General features: G+C 43.6%; 3 protein-coding genes across 6 annotated transcripts; 2 read left to right on the forward strand and 1 right to left on the reverse strand.

Annotated features, from left to right (window-relative positions):
- Nucleotides 1–1,305: 1,305 nt before the first annotated feature.
- LOC105686422 (reversion-inducing cysteine-rich protein with Kazal motifs) lies at nt 1,306–19,194 on the forward strand. The gene is made up of 8 exons (XM_012401235.3): nt 1,306–1,695; nt 10,459–10,511; nt 14,605–14,688; nt 15,065–15,101; nt 15,986–16,330; nt 16,404–16,839; nt 16,940–18,314; nt 18,396–19,194. Exons 1-8 carry the CDS (start codon nt 1,614–1,616, stop codon nt 18,780–18,782), a joined length of 2,799 nt encoding a protein of 932 aa, XP_012256658.2. The 5' UTR covers nt 1,306–1,613; the 3' UTR covers nt 18,783–19,194.
- A 102-nt stretch (nt 19,195–19,296) lies between these two features.
- LOC105686410 (probable ATP-dependent RNA helicase DDX46) lies at nt 19,297–23,720 on the reverse strand. Of its 3 annotated transcripts, none has more exons than XM_012401214.3 (10): nt 23,549–23,720; nt 23,265–23,459; nt 23,108–23,170; nt 22,735–22,882; nt 22,332–22,646; nt 21,891–22,218; nt 21,204–21,802; nt 20,586–21,109; nt 19,954–20,485; nt 19,297–19,864 (listed from the first exon to the last, which is right to left on the reverse strand). In XM_012401214.3, the coding sequence occupies exons 1-10, from the start codon at nt 23,566–23,568 to the stop codon at nt 19,442–19,444; spliced, it is 3,147 nt and encodes a 1,048-aa protein (XP_012256637.1). In that variant the 5' UTR covers nt 23,569–23,720; the 3' UTR covers nt 19,297–19,441. The 3 variants fall into 3 exon arrangements, with proteins under 3 accessions (XP_012256637.1, XP_020708351.1, XP_012256646.1); XM_020852692.2 differs by having other exon boundaries at nt 22,735–22,853; nt 23,549–23,718; XM_012401223.3 differs by lacking the exon at nt 23,108–23,170 and having other exon boundaries at nt 23,549–23,719.
- Nucleotides 23,721–23,920: 200 nt separating this feature from the next.
- LOC105686366 (pachytene checkpoint protein 2 homolog) lies at nt 23,921–26,070 on the forward strand. 2 transcript variants are annotated; one of them, XM_012401092.3, is made up of 6 exons: nt 23,921–24,115; nt 24,250–24,406; nt 24,520–24,735; nt 24,820–25,047; nt 25,124–25,471; nt 25,561–26,070. In XM_012401092.3, the coding sequence occupies exons 1-6, from the start codon at nt 24,072–24,074 to the stop codon at nt 25,831–25,833; spliced, it is 1,266 nt and encodes a 421-aa protein (XP_012256515.1). In that variant the 5' UTR covers nt 23,921–24,071; the 3' UTR covers nt 25,834–26,070. The 2 variants fall into 2 exon arrangements, with proteins under 2 accessions (XP_012256515.1, XP_012256523.1); XM_012401100.3 differs by having other exon boundaries at nt 24,535–24,735.
- Nucleotides 26,071–26,082: the final 12 nt, after the last annotated feature.

Raw genomic sequence — 26,082 nt, forward strand, 5'->3', positions numbered from 1 at the left:
GCGCGCGCTGTTTAAAACCGCTTCCTCGTTTCCCTCCCTCATTATCTAATGTAGAAAAAGGAATACAACTTGGACAAAAATGTGTGCACGGGGTCGTTGCGCGTCTGATTCGTTCCATCATCTCGATTCGTTGTGTCGCGCGGTCAGCGACTCGTACGGAGGTTGAGAATCGTATCAGCGGATGCGTGCCCTTGGGTTATCAATTTTTTGTTCGTTCGTTAATTTTTCTAAAAAAATTTTATCGTCCACTTCCTCGGCCCTTGACGTTTCCTACGGCAAAGAGAGATTATACATTCGTCGACCGCTGTACAGAGAGCTTCGATTCTGAGCACAATTGTATCTGTTGTACAACCCGTATGTGAATCGAAATAATATTTACCGCAGCTATCCCGACGGTTGAATAAGTAGAACGTGGATACATTCGAACCTCCCCGATTCGTTTTCATTCCACTCTACTTGAAACGCGTGTAAAAGAGCACATCGTTTCCGGACGACATAAATTATCCTCGACGCACTTAAGCGCTTAGGTACACCATAATACGTACAAAGATTTGCATCATATTCTGCCGTACGAATTAGGCTTATGAAACGATATACGTATACGTCGCTTTCGGTGCGCAGTGGTGACTAGCTGGACTATAAAAGGATCGAGGAAATCGAACACTAGCTGCTTATATACTGTTTTAGAAGCGCAGTTGTATATACAAATCATCGATGAAAATATCTCTCCGTATAGGATACTTTCATCGCGGTACTTCTCTGCAAGTCGAATATCAATTTTTGTAACATCCATCTCGAAGATAATGCGTACGTACGCTTCGGGCTAAATCCCTGGACGATTCTCCGATCGATTATCGTCGATACATCTACATGTAATGCCGACGCTTAATACGACGTCCCGTTCGTAATCCCTCGAGCTATAATATAACATATTCTCGCTCCAGTTTCTCTGTACGGATCCGTTCGATGTACGACTGCAATTTTTTTTAAGACGCGTCTCTCGTTCGTTCCCACGTACGGGTATTTTTTTTTTCTTTCTCTTTCTCTCTCTCCTCTTACGGAGTAAATTTCGTTCCATCGAGCGGGCTCGGCGAACCGAGCAAAACGAAGACAAAGAAACTGGACACGGGGTGACCGGAATGTCACAACACGGGGAGAGACGACTAGAAACGGTTGACACTGAGCACGCGTCCAGCCCGCCCACGCGATTCTCTTCCTTGAGGATGGCCGTGCCCGTAGAATTTTCTGGAGGGTGGGAGTAGATGGAGGCGCGGCAAAAGCTCTCGGACTTTCAAATGGCTCGAAAACTCAGTCAGTCAGTCAGTCAGTCGCGAGCTGTGAGCGCGCGCACGGTTTCAAGCCTCGGACTTATCGCGTTTTTTTCCATAAATGATTCGGTGCTTCGGTGATCGCTACTCAATCCAAGAAATATCATGACTCACGATGTGAACCGCGTGACATGAAACGCGGTTAAAAAATCACCTGTTAATTGCTCAATACTCAGTTTTCTCTCGTTTCCTTTTTCTTTTTTTCTTGGCTACTTTATCTTCATTTTCTCGCTACGGTTGTAGACGCGTGCTTATACGGATGTAGGATACAAATTCGGCGCGAAAATGAACTCATCAAGTTTTGGATTCTATTTGACATTAATTGTCATTTTTTACGCAAACGCCAACCTATCAACTGTTGGACAAGGTAGGTTTTTCGAAGTTTTTTTCGAGTACGTGAAAATAATTAAACGTAATCGTTAATCATTACGGGGTCGTTTGGCTGAATTAATTCTCTGTTCGGGGTGCACGTCAATTGAACATAACTTTACTCTCGACCTGCAGCGCACATGATGAGGTGGGGGTGTCAGATATATCGTTTGTATAATTTGACGAACATGAGCTTAATTATATTATCCGTTTCGAAACACGTTGTAAGTGTTGGTGAATCAGATGAGCTGATATCGTCGTACCGCTGTACGCTTGTAAATAAGAAATTTCATCCTAATTAGCCTCCCGTACAAGAGCACATGGGAGTTATCGAGGTCCGTTCAAAAGCGCGGGATTCATTGAACTCTTGTTCTCGGGCCAGTTTGTCATCCGTGCGCTATAAAACGAGATAGAGACGACGAATAAGTAGGAGAAGATGTCGAGGACAATTTTCCAGCATCATATCTGATAACCCTTTCGATCCACGATGCTGCAGTCAACTCGTAATAACTCGACGCTCTTCGCCACGGCGTAATTCGTAATCGAATTATCATTCATATTTTCATAACCACACGTGCATCGTGAACTACACACGCTAAGGTGGTTGTCGATCCCAAAGTCTGGGACTACAGGCCCCGTAGCTTCTCGGTAGATTTTTTGTCGAGTGACATAAGAAGAGTTGTTTCCCGTAGCGAAGAAGAGTCGGAGACACGGACCACCGAGATGTTTTAGTTGATAGTCGAGCTCGTCGCTATAATTATGAATTGGTATAATAAAACCCTTGAACTGAGTAATTAAGTGAGTCGAAGAAAGAGAGGGAAAAGGGAGAAAAACGATGGGCTCGAGTTAACTTTCGTTTGTGTAACTCTGAAACTTTCCGCGGCAGCGGATATTAAAACGCGAGTAAAAATTTTTCATCTCCTCAGCAGGTCTGTACGGTGCACGTTAAGTTCGATCAGCTGTTCTGCACAGCGATGGCTTTAATTACTTAATTATTACTTGCGTGATACGGTCAACTCTATATAAAATCATTTTCTCAGAATTAAAAACTAGAGCTGCCATTATACAGCTATACGGACGTATTTAGTACGTTTAATGTACTCCTCAAGGGTTTTATGTATACGTGCATATTGTACGTACACCATCGTCGCAAAATTACTGCTTCAATTATCATCCATTTAAACGTCACTTCGATTAGACCCCCATTATAGTATATTTTCAAGGAAGCTACGGTGGGATTCGACAAAATAAATTTACGTACTTTCGGGCTAATGGGTATTACGGTGTACGTATACATACATATAATAACGCTGAAATATCTACAAAGTGCACTGGCTAATTGATAATTACCGTGACGAACTCTCGTTTATTTTTTTTTCCTTTTATTTTGATTTTTCCTTTTTTTCACGATGGAACGAAAATCACCGCGAGGTGCACTCCGATTTAAATGAGGCGGAGCGAAGAGTGCGACTGTATACGCGTGTGCGTGTTTCATATATATATATATACACGCGCTGCATTTACGCACCCCGTTGGATATAAATAGTTGTCAGTCATTATCTGCTTTTTCTCTTATTAACAACCTCCCCCCCCCTAGTACCACCCCCGTCCCGATGGCCGCGCTTCAGTCTCTACGTGTCGTTCCATTCGACTTTTTCTTCTTTTCCTTTCGCTAAATTTATCGGGCAAACATCTCCTACTTCATAGCAGCTATGGTACGAGGTGTCCGCTAACGGTTTAGCCGCTGCTACTTCTGCAGCCTATACTGCTACTTTTGCTGCCGCTGCGGCTCGCACTCCGCCAGGTCACATGCCCCGGATTCCCCACTTCCTCCTCCGCATGCACGGAGCATTTTGCCCTCTACTCGGCTCATCTTCGAACGGTCATATCCTAATGGAGACGAAAGCCTGGAATTATCTAAAAGCGCGACTTGAGACGGATCGAGAAAATTTGGAATTCACATATCGGACCAAAAACTTGGCGAAACAGAAAAAATGGATAAACATCTCGTCGATTCGTGGGAGTAAAACCGCGGCGGTTGGGAGACGAGAAAAGTGCATACAGAGCATTTTGTCAACGGGTCGTATAAAAGAAGTTGGTAGTCGGTAAGGTTTTCCATGTTCGAGAAACGTTCGCGGGCGTCTCGTAAATTTAGTTGGAAACGTCGACGAGGTGAAGCGGGAAGTAATTAAACCGAGGAAATTTTTACTATTTACAACGGTGCTGCCTTCGGTGCACTTCTGCCGCGCATACTGGTGCAACACGTAACACGTGTCCCCTGCGGTTCACTTGGGGTCAACCGGTTCACAGTTTTTTTTTTTTAGTTGAAATTTTTTTTTTCAGGGGCTGCGGGGCAGGCCGCGAGTCAAATACGTTACCACCAGAAATATCGCCGTGACGCGGCTCACGATCAGAAGAAATTTAGAGACAAGAGAGAGAGAGGGAGAAAAAATTCTCCCACCTGTTAGCGAACGTTCGGCAATTAGCGCGTAGCCCGTAGTTTATTACTCGGACGACGACGTTATGTGACGTAAATTTAACGTCTCAATCGAATCGTTGGCGAGGGTTGCTCGGCGTTCGTCACACACGTGACGGCGTATCGCGGGGGGGAGCAGGGCGTTAGTAGGGGGGGACATAATATCTGATGGGAGTTTAAGTGAGCGTGAAACTGTTCCGTACAAGTGCCGGGCGTGACGGACTGGCTGCGCGTTGTGGTCCAGTCCCCCGCAGCCCGGAATACCACGGTACGTACCTCGGGGATGCTGCCGCGTACGACTTTTGTAATTATGATGACCGAGAGCGATGGCTGTTTCGTCTCAATTATTTTCACGGGTCGTTGTACCCCGGTGAATTGTATGACGCGCGAGGGTGAAAAAATCTTGCGATTTTGTTGTGGCAATTGCGCGGGGGGAGGGGGGCGATTCGCGGTTCCAGGAGTGAATTTTCTAACGCGAAGGTCGTCGCTGTGCTCGGACACGTTTCGAACGGGGGGAAAGAGGACGTCGAAAATACGAAATTCTCGACGCTCGGCCCGCGGAGGAGAAGATAAATAAAGACATAAAACCGGTGACAGCTTCGCGCGAGAGAAAAACTCAAACAAGACACACTACGGCGTCTCGTACCCACGCACGTAAATCGACGCCCCGACGAACCGACGCGACGTTAGAGATCCGCGTATTCGCCTTCGAATTCGCTTCGCAAAAATATGTGCAAATGATACGAAAAGCGCAAAAAAAAAAATGATCAGTCGTCGATCGCAGGGCCTCAAAGGATTGGCAGATCTTTCACTCCTGGAACTATCGCAGGAAACGAGATTATGCAAGGGTTCTAAAAATTCCGACCCTTGTGTAAAATTCGTCTGTACAGCGTTCGCATCAGATTTTTTCCCAAGACTTTTTTCATCCTCTTTATCTTCACGTACGTTTCCTCGGGTTTTAGCAAACAAACCAATAAACTGGGTCCGTTTTTTCTCCCGATTTTTTTTCCTCGGCTCCCACGTAATAAACCGTTTCGTTCTGGGGTCGACGCGAGATCTTTCGTCTCCACGCGTCTCGTAGATCGAAATGTTTTTCTATGGATCACCGTGAAACGGAAAAAGAAGCTGGCAACAAATAAACGATAATTATTAACGGCGCATTACGCCTTCGATCGAAGTTATAAAGGAGCCTCGAGCCGTGCAACTCATACTTCGATGTTTTGTCTATTTTATTTCGAATCGATTCTTGCACCGCAGCATTGCACGCCTGCAGGCTATAATATATGGGAAAGTAAAATACAGACGGGATAGTTGCAATGATCGAACGCGTCCACCTACTCCGTACTACGGTTACTCACGCGAAGTATCACGAGACGTGGTGCATACGCGAGCCGATCATCCCGATTCATCGGGGTGATCCGTGGATAACGTTTTGACAGCAGAATCACCTCGTGAAAAGATCCTCGTTTGTAACGGTCGGAAACTTGGAACCTTGCAATTTTCTCGATTCAATCGGTCCATCAGAGACGAGAACCGCGTCGCTGCAGGTAGCGCGATATCGCCCGTATCGTCCGCGTGATCTGAATCGACGCACTGGAATTATCGTCGGACTTCCGGATCTTCTCGTCCCACCGCTGGAATCGTTGTTTCGACGCTTACGACGCGAAAGAAAAGACTGGTAGTCATTGGTTACGCGCTAGCGTGGGATAAAATTTTTTAAACTCAAGAGTCGGCGGCCTCGTAGCTGCTGTTACTACAGCTCCTGTACGTACATACGTACATAGAGCTATACTACAGCGTACATAACAACGATACGAGGACACAGCTGCGGGAGAACCGAGCGTCGTTCTTACAGCCGCACCGTGTAACTCGCAGCAGTACTAAACTGCAATGGGTTTCCCTGTAAACAGTCGAGCAGTACGTAAAGTAAACTGTAAACTTCGCCAAGTAATTTTCATATATATTCTACGTACAGTAAAAGCGTACACATGCGTAGGTTACTAGCTATACATCTTGGGTGTATCGCAGGCATGCACTCGTGCACGTATACGTTGCATATATACGTGTACACCGTGTCACTGCAGCAGCGGCAGTGCAGCTGTGTAATAAAGTTGGTCGAGCACCGTAGATGCGGTGCGGATCCCTCGGCGCGGGCGACACATTCCGGCGATCTGACGTCACGGGGTAATTGATCGAATCAACGAATTGCATATACGTAGAAGTATTTCTATACTTGTAAGTATGTAGAGACACCTACGCGGAAGAGGAATACGCGTTATATAGGTGGGGACGTCCCATTTGCCCTTTTTTTCTCGATCCTTTTTTCTCTGTAGACGGTTATTGCGACCTATACAGGTACGTCATTGTTTAATTAGTATACTGCGTGCACTCCGGTGTGTATTGTAACCCGTGTAAAATCGGGTTTCAGGGCGTGCCGAGTGTCACGCGAACTTGGAGAAAGTGTTCGAGCGACAAAGCGATATTATTTATAACTTGGTCGTGGTATCGGGGAGTAGGGAAATTTGAAAAATCGAGTGATCGATTTTTTTTTGTTTTTTGCGACGCTAATGAAGTAAAAATTATTTCCTCATCATCGCGCCCGTTCGCGTGTGAATTCGAACCACGTATACAACGACCTCCACGTAATTATCGTTGTTCGGAGTGGGGCGGGGGCGGAAAACAAAAAACAAAAAGTAACAATAATTTTTAAAATACGCGTGGCGCCATGCGATCGTGTAACGTAATTGACCGAATTAAGGCAGGCCATCGCGTTGCGGTGTGGTACGAAAGGCGGGCGGGATCTGAAAACTCCGCATGCTAATTCCAGCTTGTTAATCATTCGGGGAATTTTTATCTTGATTAATTTCTCGCGCTTCGTTGAGAATCGTGTAAAGTTCGCGTCGGAGCGACGCCCCGCACCCCAGAAACATACAAGACGTCGCAGGGGTAAAATTTACTTCGATCGAATCGAGAACTGTGAATTAGTAAAAACGGAAAATTGTCGTACACATCCCTCTGAGCGCTGTAATGCAATGTATCGAAGAATATTACGCTTCGTTCCCTCGACTGTGGATAGAAAAACTGGAATAATAGATCAAAGGACTTCTTGACCCGATGGTATAAAAATACTACGATCGATGTTTCTAGTTTCTTCATATCGTGCTTTCGAACGGAGTAAAATATGCCTCGACCCTGCCTCTGGATTCTCTCTCCGGTGTCACCATTATAAGTCGGGGTCTTGCGTTGTGCGGCTGTTCGGTATAGAGAACGTTCGCGGCACTTGAAAAGAATTACATAACTTTCATCCAGAATTACTTGATACGTACCCCATATAATACGACCGTTGAAAACTTTATCAAAGTTGATTGTATATACCTATAGAAAAAACTTTACTAAAGCTTTGGTGTCTCCGTCGCATCACATTTTAGTCGTTTCTCGTTCGATTTCTTAGGACCGCAGCGTGCACCGTGTTAGAAGTATATCCCTTTTAGTAGCTCTTGGTACCAGTTGGAATGACGCACCCCAGATATCACGATGGCTCGATCTACGATCTCGAGGGTCGTCGCGCTAACCAGTTGTTCGAGTTGTCCCACTTGTTGAGCTTGCAGCGTGCGGCGTAAGCCCGATAACAGTAAAGTCAGAGATTAATAAGGACGGTCGTTAACTCCGATGTGAATTAGACAAAAGCCCCCGTTGGCTTATGTCCGTACCCCGTACGTTTTTATTCACCACTCGGAGCGTGAGTGTCGGATATGTTAAATCTTTTTTTTGTTTTCATCGTTCAATCGCGAGTATATAAAATAAAATCGTACACGTGTACAAAATCATAGGTATGCGGTAGTCCGTTGCTTTTATTTCGAGTACATAATATTACGTCGTTTTTCTTTGCTCGTACTTTACGAGTCGAGATGAAGCGAGGAGCGAAGCTTTATCTCTCGCCCGGTCGCCCACGCTACACTCTTCTCTCAGTCGAGTTACACGACGTCCGTTTCCCATTCGAACATCAAAAAAAGAAAAAAAAAAAAACGAAGAAAAACAGAAAGAAATTAATACACGAAACAAGTCGAAAAGAAAAAAAAAAAGAAGAAAATCCACCGGCACTCGAAGAGTGATTTAAATCATCGATAGATTTTTGATTACACACATTATCCCTTTAATGAAATAATATTAATTGATTTTCGTACGAGATCGTGACGTGGGCGTGATCCCCGTTTCCATTCGGATCGGATGAAAAAAAAACAATTCGAAAAGAAAACAAAATGGTCCATAGGCTTAGCTGAGGAGGGGAGTGAACGCGATCTGATCCCATGCAGTCGTTGATCTAGATTAACCCGATTGGGATATGGGGGGGGGCTTCCGAAAAAAATCTGTCGTTTGTTTAACTGTTTGGATTTTTGGTGAGCCGGTAGCCCGCGCTCGTATACCGAGTTCATTGGGTTCACCGAGCGAGAAAGTGCGTTATATCCGCACGGAGCCTCCGGTTATTTTGGTATGTCGGTGGTAATCACCGTGTCACACCAGTCAACGGAAACCAAATTACTGCACCGGTAAAAATCCCATAGGAAAGTGTAAGAGGAGAACCGATCTCGAAGAGGATGTCGAGTCTTACCTAATCAGCGTTGCGCTAATTACCATCGGATAATTGATATCTCCAATTAAAATATGAGATTCCAAAATACTATACGGAATCCGCTCGGTTTTGTAACCGATTTCGGTCGAACGGATGCTAATTTTAATACAAAATAACCCTTTGTTACGCCGAGCTCGCGGACACCGGTATTATTTAAATTTACCCCAATTAAGCGAAGCTTCCTCACAATATATAGCTAGTTATACGACGCACGCGTAAGAAAGTTTTTCTCTTAACTTTTCAAACTGTTACGCCGACGCGAGTCTTTAACGTCGGACAGGGGATACACGGTTTGAGACCGCGAGCGAAGCTGGCTACTTTGGCTCGCTCTAAAACTCGCTAAGCCTTTGATCTTCTGACAGCTACGAAGAAAGCTCTATCAACGTACGCCCCTAAATTCTGCTCCAGTTACAAGTTTACGGCGAACTCACGTATGGAGCAGCTGAACGATAGTTCACCGGTTCTCGGGAAAATCGCGCTCCACCGCGGACACTGCAAACGCGTTATATCTATAGCTTGGAAATCAAAGACTTCCGGTTTATCAACGTCAGCTCCGAGCCTTCCGAGTCGTAACTCAGCTATTGGCGAAGTCTTTGAGCTCGTCTCGCGATCCGCGCCGAGCAGAGTAAACACGTCACCTTTTTATACGTTATGTACATATACATATTTATATTATTTTACGCCCGGCCTCCGTATTATTTGTAACAGTTTCCTATACATAGAGCGGTTATGATCTATGCGAGTTGCGGTTGATATACGCGTACGCTGTGTACCGTAATTAATTGCCAACCCTTCAATGCGGCGGGGGTCATTAGCCTCCGTTGGAAAAAATCGAGAACGCGATACGGTCGTGCCAAGTTATAAATTCGATCTATGAAAAAAATCTTCATCTGTAAGCCTCGAATGGTTTTGACGCGAGGTTTTTTTCCTTTTTTTATTTTTTTTTTTTTATGCTTTTTATTTCTTCCCCCTTTCGCTCGACGGTACAGACCAGATGGTCATTAATTATTTGCAAGGAGAGTATACAGGTACGTCGAGCAAAACGTCGACCCTCTTCTGCGTACATCACCGCACGGTGGTTGGGTCGGTAGACCGCGCGGTGACAAAGTGCATGTGCTAAATTTTATAGCAGTTAGATGTATAAATTACAAGGTTCGATCACGCGGGAGACGAAGCAGAAGGACGACTATCAGCCGTTTCGAGGGGTTGCCGAGGGGCTATTAATTATCGTTTATTAAATTTAATTGCCGGGAGTGAATATACGAATGTGGAACAGGGTGCCCGTTGCGAGGGAGTCGTATCGCGGCTATACGCAGACACTCGTCAGTGGTTCAGCCCCTGAATCTGACACGATGTTGAAAAATGAAAGATTTCCTAGTGCGGGGGTGAGCGGTCCTTCCGACTCGAGGATACATACGGGTGGGCCCTTGAGATTTAACTCGCGCAGGACCCACATGCCTTGAGAAAATACGAGTCCCGCTGGTCAAACGGAGTCGGTGACGTAAGGCAGGCCCCCAAAATCTGGTTTTTGTCAATTGGGCCACGTACTCGCCGAGGGTCCTCCTCTTGTACACGTCCTCCCCGTTATATGTTCACATAGACGATTATTTTCCCCGCTCTGACTAAAATTCACTTCGTTGTATTGTCTGTTGCAGAGATTTTCTGTTGTCGCTTAGCAGCTGGTTCCTGTCGCAGTGTTTGTTCGAAGGTACGTTCACGAAATATCTACGCTGCACGTTACATGCGATTGTAAAAAAAAAAAAAAAAGAAAACGGCGCGCGATTGATCGCCGAATCAATTTCATACCGTCGTTCGTTCGACGGTTCGAAAGAGAAGTAGAATAATCGCGAGATTGCGGATCTATGGAATTGGTGAAAAAAAGCCGCATGTTCTTCGGGCGTCGAATTTTGGTCGGTGCTTCTCTTCCGTTCCCGACCGTTAACCAAATCACCGAAGGCTTTGTGGCCTCCCCGAACATTTTAATCGACGAATGACCGGATTGATAAATTGATGCTCGTTAAAGTGAACGCGGATCAAAGCAGAGCAGCTATCCACGATTCAATCGAGGGGGCTATACGTTCGAATCACGCGAACGTAAATATTTTAAAGAGATAAAAAGAGAGCGAAAGAAAAATAGAAAAAAGATAGGACTGTAAATAGCATAAAGAGGACGATTGATCGGTAGTTGTACGTCCGTACAGAAACCATAGCCAGCTACTCGTTTTGTTTTCTCCGAGTATTCGAGTAAGCGCGGTATAGGTATACAGGCTGCGGGTGGCACCGGGAACTCCGATGGGACGTAGGGCCAGTTCGTAAATCCACCCGTAATCGGGCCGTGCGCGTATAGGTGAGGCCCGGTCAGGTGTCCGACTAACCCGCTGTACCTCGAATTCTGACCGTGCGATAAAAAATTCGCTTGTTTTATGAACTACTGTCACGATCATTCCGCTGGTAGGGTCGGATTTTCACCCTCTGACACGGTCGCCCACAAATCATCGCAAATCTGCAAATTATTCACGAATTTCGTTATCTATAGCTTCGCGAAAATATATATCACCATTTTTTGATTTGTTCCGTTTTATTGCCAAAGTCCCGCTTTCCGTGGACGAGGTCTACACGCGCAGGTATGGCAGTGTATCCGACGATTTCTTTAGCGTGCTCGATGCTGCAACGTGGGATGGTTTTAGGGCCTTAAAATTTTCGGGCCTTAAGCGGGAGCGGAGATGGTATCGGACGGCGTTTGGCCCCGCTGCGAGATTTACGCAGGGAACAGCGGGGCGCCGGCTCATTCATACGCAAATATTATAACTGGATTTGGAAAAGGCGGGTTTTTGATATCACTGATACTGTTTCCACGGTGCACTTATGGCTCGCTCGTGGTATCCTGTTACCCTGATGTGAAATGTAAATCCAGCAACGGCCCCGGTATTACGGAGGACCGGATAATGTGCTTCGATCGTTGTCTATATATCTTCGCTTCCTCGACCGAAAAATCACGTTGGATCCATCGTGCGTTATCTCGGTGATTCGAACGTCAGGTTTGTTTCTCCATTTCCGTGCCCTCCTTCCGGGCGTAAAGCACGCATCGTTTGTTTTCCAAAAGTTTAACTATATCATTGCACGAGAAAAACGTTAGAAGAGATTATCGATAAACATTCCATTCAACTGTATGCATGCTTTTGAATCATGAAGAAAAAATACAAACATACAAAATATTGCAGGGGAATTAATTTATTACTGCATCAGTTAGAAAGCCCTTGTTCATTCCGAAGATCTCAAATTACATATAGTTCCATCCTGAAAATATCAAGGGTACGGTGCAAGAGCCGAAGAGAGAGATGAAAACGAAAAAAAAAAAAACCAAAAAGATAAGAGAAACTAAAGTAGATGGTAAAAACAGTATAACTTATAGCCTCTGCGGCGTATAATGCCTGTATACAGAATGAGACAATCGGTCGACACGAGCCGCAGAACCGAACAGGAGGCGAAGACAGATCTTTGCGTCGGGCTCAACGCTGATGAGGACTTCCTGCTTAGGGAATCTAAAAGTAAAATAACCGGAAGTCTCGTGAATCCGAGGTAGACCCAAGATATATATACATGTATAATGTAGATATACGTATAATATCTGTGTGCACATAATTCACACACAAAGTTGGGCGACGCACACGACAATAAAAAAAAGAACAAGGTTTACGCGCATCGCTATACTCGTACGCACGTATCCATCCACTGGGCGTTATAATTTTCTTTTTTTTTTTTTTGGTTTCTTTTTTTTGGTAAATACTTGGAGTAATATTTACGACGTTTGCGGGCAGGAGAGAGTATATGATCGCGACTCGGGCGAGTCCCGAGTAAAAGAATAAGAGAGAAAAAAAAGAAGCTGATGCCGCTGTTGATTTTGCTTGTAGCAAAAGGGTGCAGAAGATATGGCTCGGAGTACCAGAATGCGCGGTGATGTTTAACACCATCGCGCGATCACTGGTACTCTCCGGTCGCACGGTAAACGCACGAGCACGTCTGGATATGAGGCTCGTGCCTAAACCCGAGTGCGGATCAAAAGGGACTGAAATAGCATCAGAGCTCAGTTTTTCGCGTCGAGGGGCACGTGCAGAATCGCCATTAGCGGATTCCATGGTGGTTATATATTGAGCGGGAAGCCGAAGATCACAAAGTAGCAAAGAAGGTGTCAGGGGATGAATTGCCGGAGCAATTCCACAAATTTTTTCAACACCGAGGATATAATCTCGTCGTTCACCAGTCGTCGTTATATTACGTGTACCTTGTTCAATGCACCCGACACTGCAGCCGATTGCGTCGTGATATGCAATTAATGATGGCGTTCATTATACCAAATGCGTTTTAGTTGCTCCGTAAACTGAGGATTTATAATATAATTATATCAGCTTTTATACGCCGCAACGATGCAAGATGCGATGAGTATATTAGCGTGGAATTCAAATGCGGTGCCAGACTACTCGGCGTGAAATCGAGTAGTTGAAAATGAAGGAGTTAAATTTAGGAAACAAATAAAAATATAAAAAAAAATACTTGAGAAAAATTTCTGCTACAAAATTTTTGCCCTCTGTAAACGCGCGATAAAGTATACATAGTTAAAGACGCGATACTTGACTCAATCGGGTAAAGGAGATTCTACGCATAATTTTATCCGTTTTTCGGGGATGTTTCCGAAGCCGACGTACGACAGGTGTCAAGGTCACCTGTTAGCAGGTGGCGTTTGTCGAAATTTATGCCGAAACGCTACGGGGAGCAAAGTTGTGGACAAAATCTGTCTAGGGGTCATCGTGGAGTTCCCCTGCCTTTCTTATGGGTCCAGACCATCATCGTGGCGCATCCATGTTCCACATACCTCCGAGAATACACGCGACGAAAATACGCGGGTCCGCGTCGCGACGCCTTCGAGACGCTACATCGTCCGTCGTTCTTATAACGCGGACCATCAACTCCGTCAACTCCATTCGGCCGGAACAGACGCAGACTTTTTCATCCCCTGAGAATCCCCAGATTTTATTCTACCGCATACTCGTCCATCCGCGTGCAAATGTCGAAGACCCGACTAAGGGTGTTTTTTCGTTATTCGAAAACGCCCTTCAAATAGCCGTGGTATCAATTTTCGGAAATTATTGAGCATCGAAGATTGCTCTTATACAATATCGCCTTTCGCAGACCAATTGCTGACGAATGAGTCAACGTTTGAGGTACGAGGTGAGGGTTCGATGTGCAATCGAATTAGTGGAGGCGGGCGGTGACTTATGCAGGCATACGTTAGGCGAGTCTGATTCCCGCATTGGTGGTTTTCTTCCTGGTGTGCATGCAATGCTTCGAGCGACACAAAGTTTGCTCGCTACAGGAACCCTTTGGTGGTCGTAAAGCATCGACTTGAAGTAAGGGAGTTGAAATAACCGAACAAAACGGACGCCGTATAGCGCTGCCTGGGCCGTAGAACATTTATTGAATTCGAAATGAGCACGCGATACACCACGTGAAGTCTACGATTCTTTTTCATAATTGATATTCACCTCTGCTTCACGTACGGAGTTGAAGGAGGAAGCTTCCATCGGCGTAACAGTGGAGCGTTCATAAATATCCAAACGTCTCGTGGTTTTTTTTTTTCCTTCATTTTCCTATTACTTTTCGGATTCACAAAAGACACCATCCTTGGCTGTGGGTGAAACATTTTTTCACGCGCCATTCTTACAACGAAATACGAATGTCTGTGATTTCTTATTGTACAATTAAACGACGTTAAATGAATTTTCTCTTATTTCTTTTTCTCACAGATTCGTTTGGTGGATATTGGAGCAGATCCGAAAATCAGAGAAGAGGCCAGTCGGAACCTTTCAGAGTTTTGTCCGTCGGAACTGGTAAACTTTAATTGATCTATTGAACGTTTTCTTTTTTTCCTCTTTTTTTTTTTTTTTCTTCTTCTCTCCCATTGAACGGTAGGGGCTATTCAATTTCGATCGGCCGTTCCATTCGAAACCGTTAGCAGCGGTTGAGCAGTGTATGATATTCGAAAATGTGACAATGGTATTGCCTCGCAGTGTTACCCAACACGTTTATATCGCACTTAATAAAAGATGAATGCGGAGGCAGGATGCAACTTGATCCCCATAGATTTCCACGTCCATTATTCCCGATTTCTAGCCGCAAGAAACGCCGTAAATGCGAATAGTTTCACGTTTCAACAATTTTATGTGTACACCTCTATTTTCGTCTAATGCGCGAAATTATTTCCAGGCGGAGTTCTGGGGCTGTTTCAATTCAACGGTGGAAAGTAAGTAGACGAAGGGAGTGCACGATACGGTACACGTACGATATGTATATATATGTAATGTTAGTAGCTGATACGCTCAGAAATTGTTTTCGATCGTTTATTTGCCATTCCTCCAGCACTTAAGAGTGTTGCTGCCGCAGCAGCGTACGGTACGGTAACTCTGTATGTACATCATGTACACACGTTCATCTGACTCGACGCTCGAGATCGTTTGACTTACGATCCTCTCTCCAGCGGAACGGGTGCTTGCCCTCAAGATTGATTGCAGGATAATGCGCGTCGACGACGCCTACTACCGTAGAGAAATCATTCTTTCAATAAGCCTGCATAGCCGATTTAAACATTTATAATAATAAACTCCGGAGCATCACGTTGCTTACATGCTTCGCTTCATCGGAACTCGCGATAACTGAAGATAACGGACAGTTTTCAAATAAAGTTACAATTTACATAACTTTTGACCGCTGCAGCGGTGATTTATCTGCGACCGCAGAGCTGAAATCTGACTGTAAATTCCCATACACCGAATCATGGTAATTACTGTGATATGCGAATGCGGATAGTAAATCTGTATAACGGCTTCTATGCATATACATATATGAAATTCGAATGTTCCAAAAACGTAAATTCTACACGCATACCCGTGCGCCCTCAAAATAATTTGAATAATCTCGAAATATAATCTAAACGGTTTGTCCATAAATTAAGCGTAGTCTACAACATTTCGGATTTTTTCATAGTCAATACGTTACACAAACGTTTGCGCAACATTTATGATATCCACAACTCAATCTGAAATAAAAGTTCTACGATATATCGTCAGCATTGAGTATATTTTTCAAGACCTGTGATTAATTTTTGTTATTCGTATATTTTTCTTTTAGAAGCCAGAGAGAACGAGAATTGGGTGGGTAGAAGTTGCTGCCATTTGTCGCAGAATTTTATTTGCGGAATGAAATGCGCGTTGGCGGGGGGTAGGCAGGACTTGGATGGGGATTGTCGACAGAGTGATGAATTGGAATTTTTCTCGTGCTTGGAGAAGCAAGAGGAAAGCGATAAATGTTGTAGCGGTGTAGCGAACGACACATGCCGTGCTGTCTGCAAGGCCAAATTTCACAATCCCGGTAAACAGTCGGCGCAAAAATTGAGCGAAACCAATTGTCAGAACCAAATGCCGAAGTGTTTGAAAAATTTAGCCGAGGCAGAGAGCGCCGAAAATCCGAAACAATGTAAGCCATCGACTGATTGGAAACGAAAGACCTTAATCCCGAGCAATTAATAACTCACCGTGTTTTTTATCAGATCTTCATTGCTGCGACGAGGCAACGAACACCGATTGCCTAGAAACTTGTCGAAATACGCTCCGAACGGCGGTTACTAATGAGGACATTTTTGACGCGCTTGAGAAAAAATGCGGGGCGATAATGCCCCACTCACCGATATGGAGATGCTTTATGAAGACCACAACGGCGCCCGAACCACCAAGACTTCCACTGGATGCTGCCAAGCTTTCGTGTTGTTACCGAGCATCGCGACCGACTTGTAAGAATTTATGTCTGAGGGTATTCCAAGCAGACTGGGAATCGGCCTGGTCAAAACTAGACGCCGAATGTCTCTCATCCCCAATGGAAGGAGAACTCAGGAGATGTCTTGAGGATTCTGATGATCCTTGCGAACCTGGATGTTCCGGTCTCAGTTATTGCTCTCGATTCAACGACCGGCCAACCACGTTATTCAGGTGATTAAAGAAAGCGAATCAGGATGTGGTATCGAAGTGAAAAATTTATTCTTCAAATTGCAGCCCTCGTAAATTGAAATGATTTTTTTTCGCTTTTTAGGACGTGTTCAGCAGCCGCGGACGACGCGGCGCGATGGGAAGCGGATCACTGGGTACGCGGTGGTGTAATTACTGGATTAGATTTACCAGTAAGAGCCGCGCCCTCATGTCCTGTCGAAACATTGCGGGCTGCCGCTTGTCTAATTCAATTACGTCCATGCGAGTCACGCATTCACGAAACACGACTATGCAGAGACGACTGTTTGGAACTTATATCCGGATGCGTCAATTGGACAGCTATTACCGGTCCCCATACCGCCGCGACACTTTGCGCTAAATTATCTCCAAGGAGGCAAGATATGCCCTGTGTTTCCCTCAAGCCTTACCTAGAAGATTCTCCGGAATTCGGAGTGACCCTTTTACCACAAGAGGACATCACTACGCCCTGCATACCAAACCCTTGCGCTCGAGATCAAGTATGCGTCGTTCACCCGATTGCTGCCAAAGGTCATCAATGTTTACCGAGTTGTTCCCTCGGTGAGATATCCAGACAGGTAGTTCCCCTGGGCACTTGGGTACAGGTCCCTCGAGCCGATCAACAAGGGTGTTTGAAAATTTGCAAGTGCACGATGCACGGTCTGGAAAAATGCAAAGTATTGAATTGCTTCACGTTCAATTCCTGTTGGGTTCAGGACAGATTCGTAGCTCACAGGTCGAACTTTTATCTCGAGTGTAACCCGTGCACTTGTTTCGAAGGGGAGATAACTTGCTCTCATAAAACTTGCGGCGAATTCAGGGCACCTTCATTGCCGTGTGATTGTCCAGCACACTACGTTCCGGTATGTGGAAGATTCGGAATCACTTTTGCCTCCGCGTGTCTAGCAAAATGCGCAGGTATCAGAATGAACAAAATCGAATTCGGGAGCTGCTCTTCCAGAGATCCGTGCAACCCGGATCCTTGCGATAGCACGGAAAAATGTGTACGAAGACCTCGGGTCTGTTTGTCGAATATTCATAAGCCCTGTGCTCAACACGAGTGCGTTCCTATGGATTGTGACCTTCGTCATGACGCTGGCGGTCCAGTCTGCGATAAAGATAACAGGGAACACTCTTCTGTCTGCGCGATGGTCCATGCAGGGGCCACCTTGGGATACAGAGGACCTTGTCTCCAGGGATGCAGTCTTCGTGGTCCCGTTTGCGGCATAAATGGCGAAGAATATCCGAACGAATGTGCGGCATGGGCAGCAAGAACCGCGGTCGATTATCTGGGATCATGCGTTGCTGTTGGATTAGTCGGTGATTCAGCTAGACCAAGATGCGGTGAGGCAGTGCAATGCCCACCATTAGCTGATCCAAATTGCATCGGAGTTACAACGCCCGGAGCGTGTTGTCCGATCTGCGGAGGAGCCGCGAGATTATTCTACTCTCGGAAGCAGGTGATAATAATTGATGACCTTTTGACTCCTCGGAAATTGATAATTTCTCGATATTTACATTGAATTATTTTCCGTTCATAGCTTGATCGCATCTTGCACATGATGGATGAAGAATCGGATCGAGACGCAGTGACGCTGGATGCAATGCTAGCCGCCTTGGGTCGTCAAGTTCAAGTATCACAGTGCGTCCTGCGAGGCACACTGACACCCGAAGGGGACATATTTATAGTCAATCAGCCACTTCCCAAAAAGCCATCGGCACTCCAATTCCAAGCCTGCATTGCGGAGATGGAGAAAATTGTCACAAGGATATCCGAAAGGAGTCCGAAAATATTGTCGGAGGTACCTCTGGGCTCATTAACTAGAGCGGAGTTAACGCATGGCCATGTTTCGGGTTCTGGGTCAGAACGATCTTGGGTCATGTTGACCTCTATCACATTCATAGTGGTTTCAAGCTTATCGATGTGAAAAATATTCGCATTTTTGAAGCGAAAACAAAAAGACAGATACTATAGAAGGTAATGGGAGCCAATTGCTGGGTATATTCGAATGTTTTCGGGTTCGTGTTTGAAGTTATGAATGTGTATAGTGTGCAGTAGCTTTGGGATTGAAATATCATGAAGCAGGTTGCCGTTACGCCGACTTCGACAGTGTCTTTGTCGTAAAGATAAGCCATGTATTGACCCAATATGGATGCGTTTTCGCAATGCATCCAATCCAAGTCTGTGATCCTCCTAGTGCCTACATAGTTTAATGTAGTAAAGGAAGTACTTTTTCAATTTTTATTACCAAAGAGAAGAGAATTATAAGCAATGATGCATGAATATAGTTGTAAGATAATAATTTAAAGTTACTAGTGAATAAAAATATTTTCTGATTATATTAACTTTAATGAATCCCGTTATAGATGTAGCCATGGCCCGATGGGAATTTCGGATAATATGGCTCGTGAGGGAAATCAGGAAGAGAATGGTACTCTGAATTACGATGATTGTATAATTGAATATTCCGATCCTCTCATACAGTAAAATTTCATCTGAAATTATTACTGTTTCGGACCGTACTCAATGTACAAAATTTATTGAATGAACTAGACGTAGATTGAGATATATGTATAAACGTACAAATTATAAAACTTTATATCGTCCTCGCGATCCTGTATGCGTTCCTGAGGATTGAAGTTTAATGAGTTCCTCTTTGATGAGACGTGAGACCTCCGCTTTTGCTTTACTGACAGCTAATTCGCTAGTGGACTCAATTGCAAGGTAGAGCTTCCGTTCTCCTTCAGGAGGAGGTTTGCCAGGTGTGATGTAAGTTCCTCGAACAGTAAGTCCAGCCTCAGAATATTCCGAAATTTGAGCCAGAGCTTCTTTACTTGTAACCCGCCATCTTGCTTGTTGAGGAAAGTCGTTAATTTCAAGTTCTTCTTCATATTTGCGGAAGGTTTGTTCACCGGGTTCGCCTTCGCCTTCAACCAAATCTTCTTCTCTGGGCTGATAGTTGAGTTTCGTATTCAATTTTGCAGCTAACTGTTCAGCTACAGTCTTTGCCTGATAGGAACAATCATTGATATTTATTAGAGTTCCACGATCATATACATGGATGTGGTTTGGGATATCACGTTTACGAAAATGCTTACCGTGATAAGATTGGTGGGACCCGCGCCCTTTAGAATGGCTTCCGCGGCTTGTTGTGTTGCTCCCTTTGCTTCAGCACCCAGATTTTTGGCAATGTTGATCTTGGAAGCCAATCTTCTGGCAAGTTCTAATTTGTCGGTAGCACTCGGTACTGGTTGTCCAGGAACGGAAAGATTGGCAGCGGATGGTCTGGCGATCTCACGCACCGTTCGTTTTGGGGCTAACATACTTTCGATCTGCTGATCAATGTCATTTTCGATATCCTCATCATCAGAATCCTGCAATCCTAAAGCGGCTTTTTGGAATTTCTTTTTCTCGTTTGCTAATGCAGCTTCTGATTCATCAAATTTGAAGCCCTTTCCGCTAAACCCTCCACCGGTGTGAACTTTCTTGCCATCAGCTGCCTGCCGGGCTTTGTATCCCTCCCACAGTTGACGCAAGGGTTCTGGAACTGCTACAGCTGCTAATTCATGAGCACGCAGAATATCACCAGCATATCGTTCTTGCTCGGGTGTAATAAAGGTATACGCGTATCTGGGACATAACAAAAACCGTTTTTGTATTTTGTTTGAGAAAGTAACTTTTATGGCAAACGCGGAGACTTTGAGGTTGAAAAAATGAGATCTTTACTCACCCTTTGTTACCAGCACGTCCAGTCCTACCGCATCTATGAACATAATCTTCATAATGATTTGGACAATCGTAGTTCAATACCAGAACGAGTTGTTTAACATCCAATCCTCTGGCCGCAACAGAAGTCGCTACTAATAATTTTGTTCTACCGGCTTTGAAATCCATAATTGTCGAATCTCGATCACACTGATCAATGCCTCCATGCAGCGACATACATGAGTACGAAGCTTTCATTAAATCCTTTAATAGTGTGTCAGCATTTTCTTGCTTATCTACAAACACTATAGCAGATCCTTTATCCTGATAGTGTCCGAGTACCTCAAGCAGTTTGTAGAATTTTTGATCTTCTTCAAGAACCACGACATGCTGTTCTACGTCTTTACAAACAACAGAACGTCCACCAACTTGAACTTCTACTGGACGAGTAAGTATTCGCCTGGCCAAAGCCTCCATTTGACGTGGAAATGTAGCGCTGAATAAGACAGTTTGTCGATCAGGCCTGACATTCTCCATTATCCTCATCACCTGAAACACAAGTCAATGCATTGACGACAGTTTCAAAACATCGATAGAGGCAAACTTCCTCCGAATAACCAAACAAATTAAATTTTCTATTTACCTGTGGCTCAAAGCCCATGTCAAACATCCTATCGGCCTCGTCCAAAACGACATAAGTAACTCTTCTTAAATTAGTGACACGACCGCTGTTGGCAGCTAACATATCAATCATTCTGCCAGGTGTGCACACAATGATTTCTGCACCTCTTTTCAATTCTGCTATTTGTTCAGAAATACCCGTACCACCATACACACAAACATGAGATAAACCCAAAGATTTAGTGAATCTCTTCGAATCACGACCAATTTGCATACACAGTTCCCTAGTCGGTGTCATAATCAACGCAATAGGGCCATCGCCGTCAACCAATGGAGATTGATCCAATATATGTCTGAACATGGGCAGCAAAAATGCTAGCGTCTTTCCACTTCCAGTCTTTGCGATCCCGATTAAATCACGGCCAGACATGATTGCTGGAATAGCTTGACACTGTATGGGTGTCGGTTTTTCATAGCCAAGTCTTTTCAAAACTTCTAACTCTTTTTTCGTGACCCCGCATTGAGCCCAAGATTTAATTGGTTTTGGACATCCCTTGCCCTTCACTCGAATGCCCTCGAGTTCCTCTTTGTAGATATCCACCTCTTCAGGTGTCATTCTAGCTGTAATTAAAAACGAAATCCGGATACTCATTTATTCTGCATGCAAGAGATACGAAATGTATGTATCATTTTTTTAGAGAGAGCTTACCGATTTCAGGAACCTCAACATAAAATGACTTTCTAAATGGCTGGTATTCGGTTGCAGCATGATCAACTTTGGCTAGTTCTCGTTTTTGTTTGTTGGCAATACCCGCGGCAGTTTCATGAAGGTTTTCACCTTCCTCTTCACTGGAATATTCCAATCCATCCTGATTTTGTTCGATCAATTCTCCTTTTTGTTTAGCAACTTGTCGTTTAGCTACACCAGTTACTATTACCACACCACCACTCTGTGAGTTTCCAGTACCTGTTCCATTATTGGTTGATTTTGACCTGTTAGGATCTAGTTTATTGACTTTTCTAACTTCTTCTTGGACCTGAAATATTTTCATAGAATTTACAATTGACTCTTCAACACTTTCAGGTGTCACTAGCAGCTTTTCGCAGTTAGAAATATGTTTGACTTCTACAAAAAAATTATCTGACTTACTTCAGCCATAAAAGCATCAAGAGGATCAACTTCCTCTTCTTCTACTTTGATTTCTTCTGGTACAACTTCCGGTTCTTCTTTGATATCTCCTTCCTCTTTGATTTCTTTAGTGACATTCAGGATGACAGGGGTTTCTTCATCACTATCATCTTCCAATGACCATTTTTTCATAGGAAGTTGAAGGTTTGCTAAGATAGAAGCTTTGCCGTCTTTCTTAGTTGCTTCAATTTCCTTCTTTTTTCTCTCTGCTCGCCATCGCTCTATTCTTTCTCTTCGTTTTTGCATTTCTAGCTCCAACCTTTTTTGCTCTTCTTCCTGGATTGAATTCCAGATGAATATTTATAGATGAACCAAAGACGGATTTTGTTCGATTGAAATGATCAAGTGTGTGCAAAATCAATACCTTGTCCAATTTGGTGTGGTCGAAAGGTAAATCTTCATTATCACCTTTATCTTTGTCCTTGCGATCACGTGATCTTGATCTGTTTGATCGATCTTTACCGGAGCGTGAGGATTTTGAGCCTGTAAGACGCTTTTCTTTACTGTCTCCACTAGTACACCGAAAACAATCAATTGCAATAGATTATTGAATTAATATATCACGATTTATGAGAGAGTTTGTCCAACAGTTTATACAACAATATCGCAGTATTCTTTCATCATCAGCAAAGCTCATGTTGCTTGATAAAGTTTTCAACCAAATGAGCAGAAGATAATCTTCAAGCAGTAGCAGAAATAATAAAAATCAGTGACTTGCTGTAATAGGAAATTGATACCTAAATTTTGCTTCATGTCGCAGATGTGCAATGTTATCGCTCTCCGATGTTTGGCAAGGGGTTCTGTAGTTCAAAATTTTGTATAGCAATAAAGATATGCATAGTTGTAACTAGAATACATTTCTTTGAAACATAAGGTAATGAGACTTTATCAAACCGTTTTCTATCACGATCCCTCTCCCTTTCAGAACGCTCTCTTCGGTCGCTTCTTTCACGTTCTCTCTCCCTGGATCGGCTGCGCCGTTCCTTGTGTCGAGTCTTCTCTCTGTCTCTTTCACGGCTCCTAGATCTTCGTCGTTTCTTTTCAGGTGTAGCAGAGCGAGATCTAGACCTTCTCCGGTAATGCCGTTCTCTATAATTAAGATAAAATATCAGCAAGGCGTTGGTAATGTAACCTTAAACATTGTTGGATTTGTGTAGTGCAAACTGGATGGTACTCACTTTTCACCACCTCGAACCATTGTACAGAAATTGAAATCCTTCGATGGCAAAAATTAAATGTACGACATTTTAAGCAAGTGTTGAGTATTGAATTTATCTCACTAATTTGTGAACTGATTTTAATTACATTCGTACGTACGCAAGACGTACACGTACACCAAACTCTTTGCACCAACTACTCCAAAGCAGTCCAAAGCTAAACGTATTGTGTTGTGGTTCGATTTTATTACACTGGAGTGTCTAGCGCCGTCTATTATGTCCAATATCTGCCAACCGGTGTCTGAATTTTGTAATCTTGGAGAATCAGACTCGCGCCAAAAGTAACTGAAATGGTGGGAAGAATGGAGGATTGGAGCGAAAAGAAACAGGAAAAACTGTTAGCCACACGTCAGCAGTCAAGTGAAAGGACTGCGTACCTGCACCATGGATATTTAAAACCTCAATGTGCCTCACTGTCTTACCAATGTAAAGTTAATAAATTTTGATTCGAGAAATTTAATTACAACGGAATTAATCGTCAAAGATGAGCAATCCACTACACATCGAAGTCTGCCAGAAGGTTGACAGGTGACTGAAAATTTTACTAACAATAAGCTTGTTGTGAACGAATGCCGGTTTTATCACCTTGTATAAAATTGGTCATTGTGATTCTTCCCCAATCCACATCAACACTACAACTTGTTAATCTCTTGCATTTTCAGTCTACTTTCTGTGGAAGATTTGAGTAAAGCTGTATTGGATGAGTTAAAAAATTCGAGTTCCTTCGACTTGAATGAGACTATTTTGGGAAAAGATTGCACGCACGATATTTTGAAGGATCATATTGACAGTATATCTTTCTATCGCAATAATAATGAAGTAAGAAATAGGTATTCTAAATCACAACCTGCTACTTCAACAGAAGTCTGCAGATGCTTTGGTTATAATCAATTCTACCTTATAAACTCCTAGTCTTTTATGTTATGTACTAGCTCACCGCTTTCCAGACCATTCATGCTAACTCAAATGATGAGGATATCAGACTGCACGTTTATAGATTACATGAAGATGAGCCTGCTACAGAAACAATTCATGATAATGATAATAATTCTGATGAATTGCCCGTCGCGACACATTGGGTTTTACCATCTTCAGATTTCAAAGGCCTATGGGAAAGTCTCTACTATGATTCTGATTTAAAAGAAAATGTAAGAATAGGCAAGGACTAAGTTGGATATGTTTAAAGGCTGAATATTGGTGTACTTCAATTTATTTTGCTATTCTTGTTACAGCTCTTGAGTTTTATAGAAACTACGATTTTGTTTGCGGACTGTAACGTCGATCCAAATATCATCAGCTGGAATCGAGTCATCCTGTTGCATGGACCGCCAGGTACGGGAAAAACAAGCCTGTGCAAGGCTTTGGCTCAGAAACTAGCCATTCGATTCAGTGATCGATATTCGCATTTTGCATTAGTCGAAATCAATAGTCACAGTTTATTCTCAAAATGGTTTTCTGAGGTACAAAAGCAAATTCACTACTATTACACAAGCCCTAAAAAATTTGGCAAATATCTTGTAATTTTTTGTTTTATAGAGTGGTAAGTTGGTGATGAAAATGTTTGCTGAGATCAAACAGTTGCTGGAAAATCGAGATGCATTGGTTTGCATACTTATCGATGAAGTTGAATCTCTTGCTCACGCACGTAAGTCCTCGACCTCTGGGACAGAACCAAGCGATTCTATCCGTGTTGTAAATGCCTTGCTTACGCAATTGGATCAGATCAAGCGGTATCCAAATGTCCTAATTCTGACTACTAGTAACGTGACCGAAGCGATCGATTTGGCATTTGTTGACCGAGCTGACATAAAACAGTTTATTGGACATCCGAGTGAAATTGCTATCTATAAAATTTACCATTCCTGCATAAAAGAACTTATTAAGGTGATTTGTGATTCTGCTCTTTTTTTGGCTTATGAGCAATTGAAACTTCTCACCCTTATGCTTGCATGTTTTTCTTTACATTTTTCTAGGCTCGAATAATAGAAGTTGAAGCTGTACACGAAATATCACATCTAAAGATCAACGGTCATGAAGAGAATTCAACAACCAGGCACATGAGCTTGAAGCTACTAGAGCTGAGTCGAGAAAGTGTTGGACTCAGCGGTCGTGCCTTGAGAAAAATACCCTTCTTGGCGCACGGTCTCTACTTGCGTACTAAAACATCCACTCTTTCTCAGTTTTTAAGAGCGATGCATTTTGCGGTGACGAAACACAAAGAAGATGCTCTTGAGCGACACTATTAAAATTACTAATTATTTGCATAATCACATTGTTATTACAAGCTTCGCAATACCAGCATTATTTTTCCAACGTTATCATTGTAGATGAGTCGTTTGTATTTTTATCATCCACAATGTGGATGAAAATGAATGAGTATTTTATTCATTTAATTGGATACCGCTATCCGATCAGATCCCAATACTCTATCTGTAAAATGTCATGTATTCCATGTGGCGCCGAATAAACAATTCTAATTTTTATTACAAGTTCTA

This window comes from Athalia rosae, chromosome 4, assembly GCF_917208135.1.
Source record: "Athalia rosae chromosome 4, iyAthRosa1.1, whole genome shotgun sequence".
Taxonomy (NCBI): Eukaryota; Metazoa; Arthropoda; class Insecta; order Hymenoptera; family Athaliidae; genus Athalia; species Athalia rosae.

Bases quoted from the DNA above. Each gene is read 5' to 3' on its own strand.
- LOC105686422 (XM_012401235.3), top strand. From the start codon at position 1,614: ATGAACTCATCAAGTTTTGGATTCTATTTGACATTAATTGTCATTTTT. The intron at 16,331-16,403 runs GTAAGCCATCGA...GTTTTTTATCAG, and splicing joins CGCCGAAAATCCGAAACAAT to ATCTTCATTGCTGCGACGAG. The intron at 18,315-18,395 runs GTGATAATAATT...TTCCGTTCATAG, and splicing joins TATTCTACTCTCGGAAGCAG to CTTGATCGCATCTTGCACAT.
- LOC105686410 (XM_012401214.3), bottom strand. From the start codon at position 23,568: ATGGTTCGAGGTGGTGAAAA. The intron at 23,171-23,264 runs GTTTGATAAAGT...TTTGAACTACAG, and splicing joins AGGGATCGTGATAGAAAACG to AACCCCTTGCCAAACATCGG. The intron at 20,486-20,585 runs GTGAGTAAAGAT...GTTATGTCCCAG, and splicing joins GGACGTGCTGGTAACAAAGG to ATACGCGTATACCTTTATTA.
- LOC105686366 (XM_012401092.3), top strand. From the start codon at position 24,072: ATGAGCAATCCACTACACATCGAAGTCTGCCAGAAGGTTGACAG. The intron at 24,736-24,819 runs GTAAGAATAGGC...TTCTTGTTACAG, and splicing joins ATTCTGATTTAAAAGAAAAT to CTCTTGAGTTTTATAGAAAC. The intron at 25,472-25,560 runs GTGATTTGTGAT...ACATTTTTCTAG, and splicing joins GCATAAAAGAACTTATTAAG to GCTCGAATAATAGAAGTTGA.